We start from the raw sequence: 20,094 nt of genomic DNA, 5'->3' as shown, positions 1-20,094 counted from the left end.
CGGGTCATGAGGGCGCCTGGGTGGCTCAGTTGGTTAAGCATCTGACTCTTGATTTTGGCTTAGGTTATGATTTTAGGGTCATGAGATCGGACCCGGAATCAGGCTCTGTGCTGGGGGTGAGGCCTGCTTAAGATTTTCTCTCTGCCCCCCTCAGCCACTCCTCCCCACTTGCAGTACTCTCTCCCCGCCCCCCCCCAAAAAAAATCCTTCGTGGAAAATGTGTCTAATTACAGGATTACATATAGCATTATAGACCTTGATGAGACAACTATACCACAGTAATTCAGCCAAGCCATACAATGCATAAGGTAAACGTTAAAGATGAGAATTGTTTGATACTCCTCAATTGGCAACAGTTTTTTATTGCTTAATGGCATCAAGCAATTTTAGTTTTAATCATCCACTTTCTAAGCATACTCTGCCTTTTAAAAGGCACTAGCTAAAATGAGTGAATTCACTATAAATATGATACCATGATAGATTCATTCAGCAAAACTTTATCTAGTACCTTCCGCATACGTAGTGACTATCCTGAGCAGGTGGGAATAAAATCAGGTTTTAGGATTTTATGTATTTATTTTAAATAAACTCTATACCCAACATGGGGCTTGAACTTAAAAACCTGAGATCAAGAGTTGCCCCCTTCACTGACTGAGCCAGCCAGGTGCCCCTAAAATCGGGTTTTAAAATGTGATTGCAACCACTGTTTCTCAGCAGGGGAGCTGTTGGACTACCGACAGGACAGTTGTTCATTGTTTATTGCACGGCACTCTCCTGCCCTGTCTTTTGCAGCACATTCAGTGTTTCTGGCCCAGCTATCAAATGCAAGTAGTAGTAGCTTTGTAAATACACTCCTGGAGGTTGATTTGTAATGTCCATTGGCCAATGGCTTGTAAACATTTAAGCATTCTTCAAGGTAATTTTTCAGGAAAACCCACTATATTAAAAATATTAGGTCAGAGCTACTTTTGTTGAAATTGGGAATCCTGCCCATGTAGTACCCACTACCCCCACTGGACTTGGCTGGAGTCCTGGACCTCTTCCGGAAGCTCCAGCATGCTGTTTTCTACGTGGTGAAGGGAATCAGACTTGGAGAAGTTATGAGATAATTTCCTTACAGTGAGTTATTTGCAAGGCTTTATATCCCAGACTTTGTGATTTTAATTTAGTGTGATAGTGATTCAGACAACGCACTGCAAGGGCACCAGGGTGGGTCAGTCAGTTAAGTGTCGCCTGGGGCGCTCAGGTCATGATCCCACGGTCTTGGGGTCAAGCCCTGCATCTTGCTGCTTACTTAGTGGGGAGCCTCCTTCTCCCTCTCCTTTGGCCTGCTGCTCTGCCTGCTTGTTCGTTCTCTCTCTTAAATAAATAAATAAACAAATAAATAAAATCTTAAAAAAAACCACAACACACTGCTTATTTACCTTTGATAAGATCAAATACCATTGTTTTTCTTTAGACTTGCTATTTCAGTCTCTTTCCTGTGAGTTGATTCAAAATGGTCACATTTTAGTTGTTTCAACCCTAACTTTAAATTTCAAAACTTGTGCAGCATTTATTTGCATCAGAGCAAAGAGAAGAAATTATCAAAAGCGCAATAGATCATGCTGGCAACTACATAGGTATTTCACTGCGCATCAGAAAAGAACCTTTAGAATTTGAGCAATATTTGAATCTTCGCTTTGGAAAATACAGCACTGATGAATCCATCACATCTTTAGCAGAGTTTATTGTCCAAAAAATATCACCTAGGCATTCGGTAAGATGGTGTGTTAAAAACAAAAATTTGTTCATCTGCTTTTGACATTTTTCTTCAATGACTTTCTAATGTATCTCAATTTTGTTTGAAGGAACCTGTAAAACGAGTTCTAGCACTTACAGAGACAAGTCTAGTAGAACGTGATCCAGCAACCTATAACATTGCAACTTTGAAGCCTTTAGGAGAAGTAAGTTTGGCGTTATTAGCCTATGAGATTTCTTCCTATTGGTAAATTAGAATTATTTTCTATTTTAGCATTTTTAATGCTTAAAGAATGGAAAATGAGAATCTTTCTTCACATTATTATATTTGTATTTAGAACAATGAATATTATAAAATTTATTTTCGAGATAGAGAATGAATGGAACTTTTGATTCAACAATTATATGAAAATTTGCATGAGACTTTTAGGCAGTTCTTAAGTTCTGATACTATAAACAGTTTTTAAATATTGACTTTTGTAAGCTAAAATGATGATGTGTAGTTCTTCTAAGGAAATGCCGTAAAACTAAACATCTTTTGTTGAACTTGGTTTTTGTTTTCATTAGGTATTTGCATTGGTTTGTGACTCAGAAAATCCACAAGTTTTTACCATTGAATTTATAAAAGGGCAAATACGGAAATATTCTTCAACAGAAAGGTATTTTTTTCTTTAATTCATCAAGCTTTTGAGATCCTAGTATATGCAAGGCAAAGTCCTCCATCAGAGAAGAGGAACAAAGATTTATAATCTAGAACTTTGAAATCATATAACTTAGGAAAAGACAATATTATGTTGCATGTTGACAGTGAACTTTAGGGCGCCTGTGTGGCTCAGTGGGTTAAGCCTCTGCCTTCGGCTCAGGTCATGATTTCAGGGTCCTGGGATCAAGGCCAGAGTCAGGGAGCCTGCTTCTTCCCCCTCTGCCTGTCTCTCTCCCTACTTGTGATCTCTCTCTGTCAAATAAATAAATAAAATCTTTAAAAAAAAAATGAACTTCATTCGGTTTTCAAATTTCTAGAGAATAAAAATGGTGATTTGATTTTAAATGGAATGATGAAAATAAAATGTGTTTCTGTAATTTATACTTTTAAGGTATTTTAAAATAGCGTCTCTCACTTTCATTGTTAAATTGTTTGGATAACAGCAGCAAATTAAAAGTTAAAATTTTTTAAGTTGCATCAGTAGGCTAGTTATTAATTTTCCAGTGGAATGTGCCTGATTAATTTTATATTACTGTGATTGGCTGTTGCCATGAAAATCTATGAGATGCCATAGCTCATAAACTCCTACTGGAAGATAAACCACTTATAGCTATTGTACTGTGAGGACTTGATCTCCCTTCATATACTGAGCCATTGTCATGGGTTTGGTAGTTTTTACATTCCAGGAAGTTCTTTTATGCTGTTGTGAATAGATCGAGACTGAATCTGTTTTTAAAAGATAGCTGAAACAGTTGCAGTGCATTTTGCCGCTGTCTGCAATACGGCCTTATTGAAGTATTTTTACTTCCTGGAGTATGACCAGTAACAGTTTCTTACCTTGGAAGGCTTTTGATCTAAGTTCAACAAAAATGGATTCTAAGCAAAAGGTCATATTTTTTCCTGTCCTGAATTCAAGGAAGAGAACATCTGGGGGAAAAAAAAAAAAGAATAGTGCACATGTTCTAATCAGAGGAGGGTATCTCAACATTTACAGTTTGTCATGTGCTTTATGTATATTACATTGTTTAATTCTGATCCCTAGAAAGAAGATGCTATTTTTCCCAATAAAGTCTATCTGCAGAAAGTAAAGCAATTTCTTTTTGACTTTGGATTAGGAAAATATTCCTTAGATATAATACCAGAAACACCATAAACACAATTATAAGTCTGATTAATCAGACTTTGTCAAAATTGAAAACTTTGACCTAATTGAGAAGAGGAAAAGACAAGACAGAGGAAGAAAATATTTGGAAAACATATAGCTAGTTAAAGTCTTATTTCTAGAATATATAAAGAACTCTTTTAATTCAATACTAAAAAACAAATAAATGGGCAAAAAAATTCAAATAGACACCTACTTCATCAGAGAAGATATTTGAATGGTAAATAAACACATGAAAAGATCGTGATTCATTAGGGAAAATTAAAACCATTACATGTACACTAAAATGGATAACATCAAAAAGACTGGCAGTGTCAATTGTTGGCAAGCACATGGATTCTCATATGTTGCTGGTGAGGATGTAAAATTTTAAACTGTTTAAAAAACAGTTTGGCAATTTCTTAAACATATAATTATCATATGACCCTATGTCAGTTCTCCTCCAAGAGAAATAAAATCTACCCCAAGAGAAATAAAAACATATGCCCACATAAAAACTTACATGTGAATGTTTATAATAACATCACTCATAATAGCCAAAACTAGAGACAGTTGTTATATACATCACCTGGTGAACAAATAGGCTAAAATGTTGATTATCCATACAGTGAAATATTCCTTAGCTGTAAAAAGGATGAACCTTAAAAATGCATGATATATAAAATAAGCAAGACACATAAGGTGATACATTATATGATTCCGTTTATATGGACTTTTTAATAGACTCTTTTTTTTTGGAGTATTTTAGGTTCACAGCAATATCGAGCAGATGTACAGAGATTTTTTTCCTATACCTCTTATACGCTACTGCCCTGCCTGCTAACTAGGTATAGCCTCTCCCATTACCAACATCCTGTTCCAGAGTGATATATTTGTTAAAACTGATGGACCGCCAAGTTTGAACAAATGTTTAATGACATTTGTCCATCATTATAGTATCATACAGACTATATTCACTGCCCTAAAAATCTCCAGGGATCCTCTCCAGCAGTAATAATGCCACTCCACTGATTTCATCTCTCATTCCTCCCTAAATCTTGACAGCCACTCATCTTTTTACTGTCTCCAGAGTTGCTTCTTCCACAGTCTCCTAGTCAGAATTGTATACTATGTGACCTTTTCAGATTGGCTTCTTTCATTTCCTCCTCCTCTTTTCATGGCTGGATAGCTCATTTTTTTTTTAATACTTAATAATATTCCATTGTCTAGACATGACCATGGTTTATCTATCCATTTGACCTCTTGGTTGCTTCCAAGTTTGGGTAGTTAGGAATAAAGCTGTGGTAAACAACTGTGTGCAGATTTTGGGTGGATGGAAGTTTTCATCCTTTGTGTAAATACTGTGCTTGCTTCGGCAGCACATATACTTTGTGTAAATATTAAGTAGTGTGATCACTGGATCATATGCTGAGAGGATTTTGAGTTCTGTTAGAAACTGCCAACTGTCTTCCAAAAGTGACTGTGTCATTTTGTACTCCAAGCAGCAGTGAATGAGGGTTCCTGTTGCTCCAGATCCTCCCCAGTATTTGGTATTATTAGTGTTCAGTTTTGGTCATTCTAATAGGTGTGTGGGGCTTTTTTGTTGTTGTTTCAGTTTGCATTTCCCTGATAACTGTGTTATCTTTTCATATGTTTATTTGCCATCTGTGTATCTTCTTTGGTGAGGTGTCTGTTAAGGACTTCTGATCACTTTTTTTTTTTTAAAGATTTTATTTATTTATTTATTTATTTGACAGAGAGAGAGAGAGAGAGATCACAAGTAGGCAGAGGGGAGGAAGCAGGCTTCCCACTGAGCAGAGAGCCCAATGCAAGGCTCAATCCCAGGACCCTGGGATCATGACCTGAGCCGAAGGCAGAGGCTTTAACCCACTGAGTCACCCAGGCACCCCTTCTGATCACTTTTTAATTGAGTTGGTTTTCTTATTGTTGACCTTTAGGAGTTATCTGTATATTTTAGATAACAGTCCATTATCGGATACGGCTTTTGTAAACATTTTCTCGTAGACTGTGGCTTGCCTTTTCATTCTCTTGATGGACTTACTTGAAAAAGCCAAACTACAGAGATAGAAAATAAGTGGTTGCTTGGGACTGGGTTGTTTTTTGCACATGAGCACGGGAATTTTGGGGGGTGGGGGAAGTGTACCAAAATTGGATGATTGCACAACTGTATAAATTCACTAAGAATTCTTAAACTTGTACATTTTAATTGAATTTTTTATTTGTAAGTTATGCCTCAGTAAAACTGTTTAAAAAAATCTTAAAGAAAAAAACCCCAAAAGTGTTACATTCATAGTGCTTAAGTAACTTGTACAAGGTATGTGACAGCAAAGAACAGAGCTAGTAGTAGAATTCCAGGCTTTCTCTTAAAGTCCCTGTTCCCTTGTGCTTCTCCTTGTACCCTCCTGAGCTCTTCCTGAGTAGGTTACCTGCTAAAGGGCCTATGCTATATTCTGAATCAAAATTCCCCTTAATTATCAATCCTAAAACCTGTTTATTTTTTACCTTGCTTAGAGATTCTTTATTAGCAAGTTTGCTGGATGGAGTAAGAGCCTCTGGTAACAGAGATGTTTGTGTAAAAATGACACCAACTCATAAAGGTCAGCGATGGGGGTTACTCAGCATGCCTGTTGATGAGGAGGTAGAGAGCCTTCATCTCAGATTTTTAGCCACACCTCCAAGTAAGTATTGATTTAAGTATAATTGCATTTCCATCCATCTCCTTAATAATTTAAAAATTTGGAATGCAAACCTCTAAATCTTTTTGAACCTTTTCATCTTACAGATGGCAACTTTGCAGATGCTGTATTCAGGTTCAACGCTAATATTTCGTATAGTGGAGTTCTGCATGCAGTAACGCAGGATGTAAGATAAATTGTGTTATAATTTGTTCATTGTCATTAACTTCAGGAATGGAAACTTTTTAAAACATTCTTCTCTTACCTAGGGTCTCTTCTCAGAAAACAAAGAAAAACTGATCAATAATGCCATAACAGCTTTACTGTCCCAAGAGGGAGATGTTGTTGCTTCAAATGCAGAACTTGAGAGTCAGTTCCAGGCTGTGAGGAGGCTTGTGGCTTCCAAAGCTGGTTTTCTGGCCTTCACTCAGCTTCCAAAGTAAGTTGTCTTTGAACGTCCTTTAGAGAATACAAACAACTCAAAGTAGCAGATAATTAACAGTTTTATCTTGTTATAATCTGTCTAAAACTGATATCAAATAATGATACAGTAGTTTTTATTCATAAATAAATGAAGGTGAGTGGAACTGAGGGGTGTGACTATTGTCTCCTACATACCTGCAATGTACTGACTTGTTTATTTGTTTTTAAGATTTTATTTATTAGAGAGGAGCACACTCCCGTGAGCCTGAGGGAGGGGGAAGGGCAGAAGGAGAGAGAGAAGTAGACTCCCTGCTGAGCATGGAGCCTGCCACCCAGGTGCCCCATACTGACTTTTTTTTAAATGACTTTCAATAGGAAATTAAAGCCCGTTAAGTGGTTTGTTTTTGTTTTTAAAGATTCATTTATTTGAGGGGTGCCTGGGTGGCTCAGTGGGTTAAGCGTCTGAGTGTGGCTCAGGTAGGGTCCTAGCAAGCCCCACATAGGGCTCCCTGCTCAGTGGAAAGCCTGCTTCTCTCTCCCTGCTTGTACTTGCTCTCTGTCAAATAAATAAATAAAATCTTTAAAAAAAAAAAAGATTTATTTACTTGAGAGGGGCAGAGGGAAAGAGAATCTTAAGTCTCCTTGCTCAGCACGGAACCCAACGTGGGGCTCCATCTCACAACACTGAGATCATGATCCCAGCGGAAAACAAGACTTGGAAACTTAACTGATTACACCACCCAGGTGCCCCAAAATCCCTTTTAGTTTTAATTAACTTTAAAAAAAAAATCTTCCCCCTCAAAGAAAAAAACTGTTATGGGAACTGATAGGTTCTAGCGGTGTAATTTAAAATCCGTACTTGCTGAATGCAATTGAAACTCAAGAGGACTTACTATATTACATTTTAATAATAAAATAATGCTCTGATATTGCTATTATATGCTTTTTTTTTCTTGTTTTGTTTTTGTTCCACAGGTTTCGGGAGCGTCTAGGAGTGAAGGTAGTAAAAGCACTCAAGAGGAGCAACAATGGAGTAATCCATGCAGCTGTTGATATGCTCTGTGCCCTCATGTGTGTAAGTAGTGTTTTTTAAAGGGAGACTGGTTTTTCTTAAGTTGATTGATGTTTTAACTTTCCGCAAACCCAGATTTTCATTGTAGCAATTCAATTCAGTGTTTCTGTATTTCCTAAATTGCTCTCTTGGCAGTTTATTTATTCAGATAAATGTTTGTTTAGCACATCTTAAAACCAGGCACTGTGCTATCTACTAGAAATACAGAGTTTGTTCCTTCCTTGAAATTGCTGACAGTCCAGTAAGGTGGGCATATGTGTATAATCTAAAGTAGCTGGGCCTACGGGATCCCTAAAAAGGCAGCACTTAGTTTTTTGGGTTTGTGGTGAGGGGAAAAGATTCGAGGCCAATCTTTCAGATGTTACAAATGATCTGAAGCTTAAAGCACAGGCAGCCATTTTCCCTCTGTGAGAAGGATTTCCTGGGAAAAGGGGATAGCATATGCAAAGGCATGTTGGGTAAGAAGCAAATAATTGAAATGGCTAGATCATAAAGCTTGTATGGAGGTGTGTGGGATTAGGAGTACCACTAGAGATGTATGCAGAGATGTAGTTATCAGAAGCCTTTTGTATCAGACAAAGAAGCTAGATTTGTATCCTTTAGTAAGGAATAGTGGAAAGGTTTTTCATCAGGGAATCAGTAATATTAGGTTTGAACTTCCTAAAGCTCACAGATGTTACATGGAGACTCTATTAGAGGTAAAGTTAGAGACAGGACCAAAGTTAGAGATAGGACCAAATATGTAAGAAACAAGATGCTGAGGTAGGATGGGGTCAAGATTTGAGAGTAAAGAAATTTGAAAGCTGAGGGTAAAGAAACTAAGTTGGTGACAGCTTATATAGGAAAAGCAATGAATTGTTCAGTATAACTTTGAAATTCCTGATTTACTTCAATGTTGTATTTAGCATATGGGACTAAAGTGGTTCAGGCAAGTTTAGTGGTATAGAATAAAACCTAAGTAATCACTTGGATAAAACCTTGCATTTTTACTCAAAAGTCAGTTTTACTATCTTTACCACCCTAATAATTCCATTGAAAGAATTCTGGGATGGGGTGCCTGAGTGGCACAGTTGGTTTGAGCGTCTGACTCTTGGTTTCTGCTCAGGTTGTGGTTTCAGGGTCATAAGATTGAGCCCCATGTCTATCTTAGCTCTGAGCATGGACTAATAAGAGATTCCCTCTCTCTCTGCCCCTCCTCAGCACATGCTCCCCAGCACTATTTGAGAGAGAGTGAAAGAGAGTGAGCGAGGATAATAGGGGGAAGGGCAAGGGGAGAGGGAGAAGCAGACTCCACACTGAGCAACGACCTGGATGTGGGACTCAATCCCAGGACCCCTGAGATCATAACCTGAGCCAAAGGGAGCCACTTAACCTACTGAGCCACCCAGGTGCCCCAATAAATAAATAAATCTTTTTTAAAAAGGAACTAGTTGGGTAACTGGATAATAAAATACCATAGTGTGAAACAAACACATTGAGCTCTCATTACATACTAGATTTTGGCTATGTATTTTACACGAATTATCTCATTTAAGCTTCATAATAGTCCTATGAGCTAAGTACTATTAATCTCACTTGGATGGCTGAGGAAAGTAAAACTTAAAGCTGAAGCAGCTTAACCTTGCTAGAGGTCAGCTGTGGTCAGTAGCAAAGTTAGGATTGAATCTTTACTCCTAACCATCATACTGGAATGTTTTTCCCATTCTCATTTATTCCACCATTCTGAAGAGACAAAGAAGTATTTGCTGCTCATTTTAGTACCTGCTTTTAAACACTTAAAAAAAATAAGCAAATAAATGCTGAGTTTTATCATTTCAAATTTAAATTATAAAATTGGGGGAGAGGGCGCCTGGGTGGCTCAGTGGGTTAAAGCCTCTGCCTTCGGCTCAGGTAATGATCCCAGGGTCCTGGGATCGAGCCCCACATCGGGCTCTCTGCTCTGCGGGGAGCCTGCTTCCTCCTCTCTCTCTGCCTGCCTCTCTGCCTACTTGTGATCTCTGTCTGTCAAATAAATAAATAAAATCTTTAAAAAAATTAAAAAAAAAATAAAATTGGGGGAGAGGAAATGGGTGTTACTTGCTTTTTACGGAGGAGACTTGTGACTTTCAAGAGAGTACCTTGTGCAGTACTCTCTATGGGTACTTGCTGGGCACAGTGTCTATGAAGCCTCATCAGACCCTGGGGGAATCTCACTTTGCCTGCTTCTCTTATCACGAGTTTCCTTTCTGCCTTCAAGTTTAAAGGCTGTGGTTTTTAATTCTTTTATTATTTAATGAATACTCTTTATAAATGACTTTCACGTGATGCCAATATGTGGGCCTGCTCATGAATTATCACTATTTTTAATCAATAGCCTATGCATGATGACTATGACTTAAGACAAGAACAGCTGAACAAAGCTTCGCTTCTCTCTTCAAAGAAGTTTCTGGAAAACTTACTGGAAAAATTTAATTCCCATGTGGTAAGTTGTAATTAAATTTGTCTTAATGAGAGATACCATACATTATTGAAAGGTATTCTAGACGTGCGGTTTGGCAGGTTTTTTTTTTTTTTTAATTGCAGCTCCCAACTTTGGTCAGTATTGATTGTACAACAGTTTGGTCAGCTTGGTCATTTGGTGATAGTAAAATATTCTGTTTTAGGACTATATCCATTTATCTGGGAAAAATAAGTTGCAAAGACTTTAGATTTTTTTTCTTTTTCTTTAATGTAAAAAATAAAATAAGCTGCTCTAAAAAAAAAAAAATTTTAAGCCAAATCGGCTCCTCAGTCATTGCTAACAGTTTTGGAGATGGGCATCCTATAGATTTAGAAGGAACAAATTGTTGGAGTTGTTTAAATGTTGTCAGAGATTGCTTTTTATATAAATACTAAACATATTAACCTTAGTTATGTGTATTTGAGGAGTCTTGGTTATTTTCTTGAAATTTGACCAAATTTTAATTATTTTCCTTTTGAGATATGGTAAGCAGTGGATTTACTGTTTAACTTATAGGGTAACAGAAGCACGTTATTGCTGTGTTTTACTTGAATTTCTCTGTCCTAAGGCAGTATGTTACTTTGTTTCAGGATCATGGGACTGGTGCCCTAGTTATTAGTTCACTCTTGGACTTCCTTACTTTTGCCCTCTGTGCTCCATATAGTGAGACAACTGAAGGACAGCAGTTTGATATGCTCTTAGAGATGGTAGCATCCAATGGAAGAACCCTCTTTAAGCTCTTTCAGGTGAGAGCTTGTATCTTTCTTATCAGAAAACCACTTGTTGGGTCAGTTTGGTTTTAAAATAAGGGATGTGTGGGCATCTGGGTGGTTCGGTTGTTAGGCCTTCAGCTCGGGTCATGATCCCAGAGTCCTGGGATCCAGCCCCCGTCTGGCTCCCTGCTCAGCAGGAAGTCTGCTTCTCCCATTCCCCCTGCCTGTGTTCCATCTCTGGCTGTGTCTGTCAAATAAGTAATAAATAAAATCTTAAAAAAAAAAAAAAAAAAAGGGATGTGTGCTTCCATAGTAATGCTGATAAATACAGCCTAAAACGTTGTCATCTTAAGGTTATTTAATTCCACAGATTTCTTGGTGTTTCATGTAGAACTCTGTTGATGGTTTTTGACCACTGTTTTGACCCTATTGCCTATCTTTTCTCAGAAGTAGTGAAAAACTTATTTTCCGATAGGCCCAGAGTACCCTTTTCTTTATAAATTCCCCCAAAATAGGGCTATTTATAAATAGTTGAAAAGTGTTATTTTCTATAATACTATAGTATTTATTATGTACATGTGATGTTTCTGTATGTTACTTATATTTTTATTTTATCTTAATTTGTTTTGTAAGCATTATTTTGTATTATTTTACATCATTACTGTTTGATATTTATCATTCAGATTACTAATTATTCAAATGAGTGCCAGCAGTTTCCTGCTAATGTTTTAATTATTCTTAAAGCTATATTGTAAGAATACCTAAATTTTTTTTTAAAGATTTTTATTTATTTATGTATTTGACAGAGAGAGATCACAAGTAGGCAGAGAGGCTGGCAGAGAGAGGGGGAAGCAGGCTCCCTGCTGAGCAGAGATCCCGATGCAGGGCTCAATCCCAGGACCCTGAGATCATGACCTGAGCCGAAGGCAGAGGCTTAACCCACTGAGCCACCCAGGTGCCCCAGAATACCTAAAATTTTTAACCAGACTGTGATCTGACTTTGAGATGTAGCCTTTACTAATTTTAATGGCTGATAAAATTGTATATCCTCCTTAAAAGCAATAGCTAGTATGTTGCAATAAAATTCTTTTATTCTTTAATTCTTTTTCCCCCTATCTTAAAGCATCCTTCCATGGCAATCATAAAGGGAGCTGGATTGGTTATGAAAGCAATAATAGAGGTGAGAGCATTTTTGAAATTTTAAACCTACTTGAATGTTGATTGGCTATTTTAATTGAAGCTGACAAAATTACCTTCTAGCCTTTATGGGAAACATGCAATTTTTCTGAGTCAGAAAAGTAATTTTGAGTCTTTATTCAGAATTTAGTTTTAAACTACAGAAACAATCCTCAATATTGAACTAAGAGTTTAAAGTTGTGAGGTAAGTGGGATTTGGGCAAATAAATCTTTCGGTTCCTACATTATTTGTATTTTGTTTGTTTTAAAAGAATTAAAAGTTAGCATTTTTCCTCTCTTGCTCTTTTTGGGGGTGGAGGATGGTGGTATTGGTGGTATTGAAATCTTTAGGTACTGAGGTTAAATAGAAGTCTATTAATGGAGTTAGTTCATACCAAAGTGGTATTAAATAAGAATGGTAACAAAAATTAGTTCCTCATGCTAAGATGCATTTGTCATTAAGCTCTAGAGATCAGGGCATGATATCATTGGTCAGACATGGGATATTGTTTATCTAAGATAGTTGCTCTAGCCTTCTGATTTTTAGAAAATAAAATCATGGTTATAAATATCAACTTGCATACTGGATGTCTACAATGACATCAGATGGCTTTGAATTCTTTTTGTTGTTTGTAGTGATTTGGATAAAATGTGAGAGTGTTTGCTTCTTTTACCAAAAAACTCAGTGATAGAAATATATCATAATACATAAATATATATTGTAAATATAACATGTAGCTAAATGAATGCACAGTAGTAGTATACTCTTAAGTAGGTGTTAAAAAAATTATATGTAGGCATTACACCTCAAAGGTGTTTTGTTTTTTTTTTTTCATTTTTAGTGTGTATTTACAGCTTAAGCTAATTTTCTTTCTGTAGCTAATGGTTTTTAGCTTCCAAAGTAATGTATCTCTCACAGACCTGGCAGCCAAGGACAGCTAGGACTGTGAGACCAAACAAAAGTGTGTTCCTGACCCTCATTGCCATTCATGGAAGGCCAGATATAACCAAAATGTAAACTTGGGCATCATATAAGCCACAATGTCACAATAGCTAGTGACTAGAGCTGATGTCTGTGTAAGGAACACTTTATTTACACTGCAATACTGGCAAGTATCTTAAATTATTTTTTTTTTTATTGTAAAAGCAGTATGTGGTGTTTGAAGAAACATTGGTGTTTACAGAAAAAATTCAAGGAACAAATAAAATGAATCATTTATATTTTTATCATCCAGAGATAACTACTATTGGCATTTTGGTAAATTTTGTCTCAGACCGTGTAGTGTTCAAAATTATATGTGTACATATGCAAATTATGTATATATATGTATACCTACTGTGTATATATTTGTATTGATACTGTCAGAATGATATATACATAATACATATTCAGTTGTACTGTATACTTGTGCTTTTTTTTTTTAATAATATTGTGAGCATTTTTGCTTTCCAGCAGGCTGTCTTAAATATCACATTGCTTACTTAATTCATAGTTCTGTGATTACCTTTGATTAGTAGCCCTGTCTTAACTCTGTTGCCAGAGTGAGTCCATCTAAAAGCAAAGTAAAATGAGGATGAAAAGAACTACTCCAGTTTATCACATCATTCTTTTAAAAAAATAAAGAACTGTGTTCACCATGAAAATGAATATATTGTTAATATTAAAAGCAAGGCGGGTTTGCAGAAGCCTTAGGTAGGAATTACTGATTTCCCTGAGTCACCTTTCCTTTTCATTGGCTTATATAAACTCAGAGAATGAACATAATTTTAATATTAAATTAAGCAAAGCATAATTCATAAGATAAATGTATCTGTAAACATTTAAACCTTGTTCCATGGACAAATATTATTTTTAAAATTACTTGTATCATCTGTGTTATTTTTGGGTAATTAAGTTACATTTCAAATTTTTATTACATTGTATACTATATAATTATTTAACTAGAGATGTAAAATTAGTTCTATAAAATTAGGATAGTTTGTTCTGGAATGCTGTCTTAGGGATCATCTTACCCTTTTTCCAAAGGAAGGTGACAAAGAAATTGCTACAAAAATGCAGGAGCTTGCCCTAAGTGAAGGTGCCTTACCTCGACACTTGCATACTGCGATGTTTACAATAAGCTCAGATCAAAGGATGCTTACAAATAGGTAGGTTAAATTTAATTTGCTATAAATTAACTTGCTGCTTATAAAATGGATTTGGATATTACATAAAACAGACTGTTTGGATTATGGAAATGTTTCTTTTTCTTTTGATTTACCTAGTTCTCCTTTTCCTTTCCTTATAGAAAGATTGTGCCTAGATGATCATTACCCCTGCCCCTGGAGAGCTTGGGGGAGGAAGCAGATCTGTGTGAATTTTTTCCCCCTCACTTTACTATTATGGCTGTACACACATAGTCATGGGACTGGAACATGGAAAAGAGTGCCTAGAAGCTTATGGAACTAGAACCATATGCCCAGGCTTTTTTCTCTTTGTATTTCCTTCTGGCCATCATATCAGTTTTTAAATATCTTTGGTCAATTAGGTACTCCAAGAATAAAGAAAACCTTGTCTAACTGGCTTAGGTATTCTAAATCTCTTATAGTTAAACATTTTCCGCTTTGGTAAATTGTCTTTTTTTTAATAATTAAATGTACAGAAGTACATAAATCTATTCACTTATTCCAGCCCATATAAATTCCATCCCTTTTAATTTTTCTTTATGATTCCTGATGTGTGACCCTTCAGATATCCATAGCATACTATAACACATTAGTTTAAAAAAAAAAAAGGAATATCATAAAATATTTTCATCATATTCTTTTGACTTTTTAAATGATAACAGTAATTGCTGACTTAGGTTTACTTTGTTATCATATCATAAATTTCCTTTTTTTGTCACTTCCATCCAGTTATTGGATGTCATGGTGGTATGCTGCCTTGCCAGTGGTTTTTTGTTGTTTATACTATTTTAGAGGCTGTCTGCATCCTTCAATTTATAAATGTTAGCCATGAAAGTAGTCTTTTACATTGCCTGAGAGGACAAAAAGATCTAAAAGAATGATTATTTCTTTGATGTATTGTCTTATAAGTAATACTAGATACCATCTTCCATTAAAATAGAGACAATTTAATGTCTTACACCGTTAAACCCACATGTTAGATGTTTGCTTGTTGTGTTCCTCTTTATATTAAACAATCGGTTACATTCTTTATTGTGGTGAGTCACAGTATTGAAAAGCTGTCAATGTATAATACAAGTTTCCACTTTTCATTTGCATTGCTTTATCTTTTACAAATTACCATGATAAAAAGTTATCCCATTTATCCCTATTTAAAGCCTTTTTAGGAATCTCTGATAAATGATACCTACCTGATACGTGTGAAGGAAATTATAAGTGTAATTAAGTAGTTAATTTTTAACTAGACATAGAAATGAATAGTTTTAGTAGTGTTCATTTTTTTGGTGATAGCACAGAGTACAGTTTGGGTTTTTAAACTTTTTTCTTTTGGGAGTGTAACCTTGTAAGGACATATGTCTATAGTTTGGGTTATTTCTCTTATAGGTTTCACACCCATTCTTGTAGCAAATGACAGTTTGAATCCCTACTGAAGCACAGAACGGTCAACAGTGAATTAAATATATTCTCAGAAAAAAAAAAATATTCTCTGCTTATGAGGAGCATGATAGTGAGGGTCCAATTAATAAATCACTAAGTTATAAATTCAACATGGATCTTAGTTGTTCACTTTGAACTAAAATACGCTTTTACCTCTAAAGTGGCATGAGTAAAATAATTTGCTTTAAGTGCTTTAAGTCTCCAGACTGCAAAACTGAAAATATTTTCTAACTCTGACCTTGCCAAGTAGGTTATATTAGAACATAGTTATTGACTTTTACTCATGTGCAGAATTCCAAAGAATGCCAGAATGCTGTATGATCACTATATTAGGACTTGTTACACAAACTAATAACATCATCAAATCTAATTGTCTTGTTTTCCCTCTTTAAATGAGGTAAAAACCTACTTACTTTTTCATGTTCCAGTCCACTGAAAATTAGTGAGTTTATCAGGAAAGCATTTTGATTTGGAGAAAATTCTAAAATGTTAGCAGTATTTTGAATTACTGTTTTCATACACCTCTGCACATTAAAATACTAACTTTAAGTATTTAACATCAGAACGGTTTCTCTGCTGTAGCTATATTTCTTATATGATATTTTGTTCTTAAAAATTCCTTTCTGTTCTAGCTGAGATAAAGCAGCAAACCTTTCTCAACGTCTGCTTTTTTCAGACAGCTAAGTAGACATTTAGTGGGACTCTGGACAGCTGATAATGCAACTGCGACGAACTTGTTGAAACGCATTTTGGTAAGTCGGTTGAACGCCCGGGAAGATTTATGTATTCTTGCCCAGTAAAATTTCATTGAGTAAGTTTATACTGTTAAAGGATTTTTTTAGTTTGTTTTTTATTTAAGAGATGCATATCATAGGAGTTGTCACATAATTGCTAACATAAATTGTCACATAAAAGCTAAACTCAGTAGCTTAAATCATAGTATTTATTTGGGTTTTGAAAGCTAAATTTTCTTTGGTGCCATTGTTTTGAAAATGGATTTTATGTTTTGTGTTTGTTTGCTTTTAGCCGCCAGGCTTGCTGGCTTACTTGGACAGCTCAGATCCAGTTCCTGAGAAGGATGCTGATCGGATGCATGTTAGAGATAATGTGAAAATAGCAATGGTAAATAAAGATTGTCCTAAGTGTCTTTTCAGGCTGAAAAGACCACTCTTTGTAAAACACACTAAAAATTTTAGACATAAACCAAGAATTCACTGTATTGAATAGCAGTACTAAAAGTAGTATTATTAGTAACAGCTTTATTAAGGTAAAATTTACATCCCATATCATTCACCTATTCTGAGTGTACAGTTCAGTAATTTTTCATGTATTTATAGAGTTTTAAAACCATCACCTCAACCTAGTATTATGAATAGTAGTAAGCTTGTATGTTTTGTTTCCTTAACTCAGCTTATTGGCACATTCAGGAATGGATTTTTTTTTTTAAGTTTCAAATGTATAATGTGATATTTCGCATATAATGTGTGATTGATAAATGTTGGTGAAAGGGGCCAATAGTGAAAAAGTAACTTAGGTAGGAATTTTTTTTTCTAACAAGAGCTGTTTTTTTATTAAGGTTAGGCTATCTCTGAGAAAATTACTTAAACATCTTTCAAGATACACCATTGTAATAATGTCTTGTATGTGTTCTTTTCCTTTCCTCACTCCATTTTTCTATTTATACCCATCTCCCATTCACATCTTGCCACCCTTCACATAGGAGTCATCTTGAAACTTAAGCAGAAAAGTTAAGATTTCTTGGACAAAAGTATAATTTATTGTAGGAATTTTCACTTTGTTTCTTCACTGAGTCCCCAACATCCAGTATGTATTTTATGTAAAATAAATAGTGTGACTCAGCTTTACTTAGATTTTAAAAATAAATTTGCAAACAGGACTATAATGGATTTTAATGTTATTTTACAGGATCAGTATGGAAAATTTAATAAAGTTCCAGAGTGGCAAAGATTAGCTGGAAAAGCTGCTAAGGAAGTTGAAAAATTTGCCAAAGAAAAAGTAGATCTTGTGTTGATGCACTGGAGGGATAGAATGGGCATTGCACAAAAAGAGGTAAAAATCTGCTTCCAGACTTCTAGCACTTCTGTGTATTGTAGGTTTGCTTTCATTGTTGTTCACAGAGAGGGTAGTCAGATATTTCTGACTGAACATAGGAAGAAATGTCACCTAATTGTGATTCGTATTTTTATATAAATTTTTCTTAATTCATAGTTTTATGAATCAGTGATTAGGATTTTAGTTAGGTATTTTATATGAAATTTAATATAAAATTCCACTCTTAGGTTTTCTTCCATGACTTCTAGTTTCCATGCTAATTTATTTGTATGAATCTGCTTCTTTCCTTCCTTCTCTGAATTTTATTTTATAGCTATTAAAATAAAGGTGCTCATCTTCAGCATTTTTATTCAGAGCTAGACAGGTGCTTTGGTTATAAGATTCACATTTTTTTTTTTTAATTTTTTTATTTTTTTCAGCATAACAGTATTCATTGTTTTTGCACCACACCCAGTGCTAAGATTCACATTTTTAAATTTACTGTGTGTACTTAAATTTTTCAATATTAGCTCCTCAAATCAAGGCCAGGTCAAAAACAGTTTTAGTCTTACTCTTTAGCATGTAGTATGATCAGTAGAACCTAATTCAGTAATGCATATTCTTCTCTCTAGGATGGAATGTGCAATGGTTAAATCAACTAAAGTTGACTTGATCTCACCATTTTTATTGACCACACTTACATTCTTTCCCTTAAACCATCTCAACTTATGGTATCTATTTCTTTATACAGAGAAAATAATATAAATATCTCACTGAACAGGTTTCTTACGAATTTCCAGAACATCTAGACATAGGAATCAGTGATACAGAACAATTGTAGTCTTTTGTGTCTATCTGAAATTGAGCCCAAAATTCAGTTCTATAGAACTTGAGCCTAAAGAGTTCATGCTGATCTGTGTAAGTGACATATGCAATATAAAGAGTCACTAGACATACTTTAGTTTTAATTTTTTAAATTATTTTTATTAACATAATATATTATTTGCCCCAGAGGTACGGGTCTGTGAATCATCAGGCTTACACATTTCACAGCACTCACCATAGCACATACCCTCCCCTATGGCCATAACCCAGCCACCCTATTGCTACCACCTTCTCACCACCCCAGCAACCCTCAGTTTGTTTCTTGAGATTAAGAACTAGACATGCTTTCTAAATGGCTAGGATAGTGAGGAGAATCTTCCATGTTGAACTGTTTAACCTACATCTGAGCCTAATTTTGTGATTTATTAACCCATAAAACAACTTACGGGTTTTCAGAGCGTTACTTTCCTCTTCCATAAAATCAGAATGACAATGCCTCCCTTTTCTACTTTGTAGGGCTGCTTTGATGTAAAAGTAGGGTAATTATAGGGGCACCTGGGTGGCATAGTCATTTAAGCATCTGACTCTTGATTTCAGCTCAGGTCACAATCTCAGGGTTGTGCCATCAAGCACTTTGTCAAGGTTTGTGCGGAGTGTGCTGCTTAAGATTCTTTCCACCGCACCCCCACTCACTTGCTTCTCCTATCTCTCTCTCTCTCTCTCTCTCTCTAAAAAAAAAAAACCAAGGTAATAATAGACGCGCTATATATGTCTGGTCATGATAATATTTCTATACCATTTGAGTAATTGAAAATCTACAGATAGGATATGAATGATTTTCAGTTATTAAAAATTATGATCTCTTGAGTTCAGGTAGTTAAGCCCATTTCTAAAATAGTTGTTCAAGCTGTTGGTTGTAATTAACTGAAGTAAATTTTTGGCATCTGATTTCATATACATCTATCCAACAAAAGTTTGAACGCAAAGCTCATTTAGCTGTAAATGCAGATAACACATGCTATTTAAAGACAACAATTCAGAGGAAAAATAGTATATTTGTAAATATCAATAATGTTTTATTGTTCTGTTGGTTTCATTTATGTGGGTGTTATCTAAAACTTTGAGCAAATAAGGATGCCAAATAGAACTGCTGGTCAAGAAAGCGTTTCGGTAGCAAATGGATTGTTTTTGCTGTAGTGCCATTTTTAATGTTAATTTCTTTAGGAAACAGTGAATAATCTTTGTGATTCTTTTATTTGTAGAAATATTAACACCCAAATATGGAATGATCATGTGCTTTAGCTAGTCTGAAAACTAACCATTGTCAAGATTAACTGGCTAGGCTTAAAAGGAACTGCATTTCTTTACAATCAGAATGTTTTTAAGTCAATTTCATTTGTAGCTAATGCTGTCTGTTCGATAATAATAACCATTGGCTAATGTATAATATTGCTTTTTTCTTACTTCTGTT

The 20,094-nt window shown here is 35.3% G+C and overlaps 1 protein-coding gene across 1 annotated transcript in view; it reads left to right on the top strand.

The window, feature by feature from the left end:
• Window positions 1-20,094, top strand: part of DNAJC13 (DnaJ heat shock protein family (Hsp40) member C13) — a 124,816-nt gene that overhangs the window by 42,545 nt on the left and 62,177 nt on the right. Inside the window, exons 7-20 of the mRNA XM_047737029.1 lie at window positions 1,553-1,759; window positions 1,851-1,946; window positions 2,308-2,399; window positions 6,117-6,283; window positions 6,388-6,467; window positions 6,550-6,719; window positions 7,679-7,778; window positions 10,129-10,236; window positions 10,845-11,000; window positions 12,091-12,147; window positions 14,170-14,291; window positions 16,423-16,498; window positions 16,773-16,868; window positions 17,673-17,816. Of these exons, the coding sequence (XP_047592985.1) occupies window positions 1,553-1,759; window positions 1,851-1,946; window positions 2,308-2,399; window positions 6,117-6,283; window positions 6,388-6,467; window positions 6,550-6,719; window positions 7,679-7,778; window positions 10,129-10,236; window positions 10,845-11,000; window positions 12,091-12,147; window positions 14,170-14,291; window positions 16,423-16,498; window positions 16,773-16,868; window positions 17,673-17,816 (1,671 nt within the window). The remainder of the gene's footprint in view (window positions 1-1,552; window positions 1,760-1,850; window positions 1,947-2,307; window positions 2,400-6,116; window positions 6,284-6,387; window positions 6,468-6,549; window positions 6,720-7,678; window positions 7,779-10,128; window positions 10,237-10,844; window positions 11,001-12,090; window positions 12,148-14,169; window positions 14,292-16,422; window positions 16,499-16,772; window positions 16,869-17,672; window positions 17,817-20,094) is intronic.

Source organism: Lutra lutra, chromosome 1, assembly GCF_902655055.1.
Source record: "Lutra lutra chromosome 1, mLutLut1.2, whole genome shotgun sequence".
NCBI classification, from domain to species: domain Eukaryota; kingdom Metazoa; phylum Chordata; class Mammalia; order Carnivora; family Mustelidae; genus Lutra; species Lutra lutra.
This window is presented reverse-complemented; position numbering and strand designations above follow the sequence as displayed.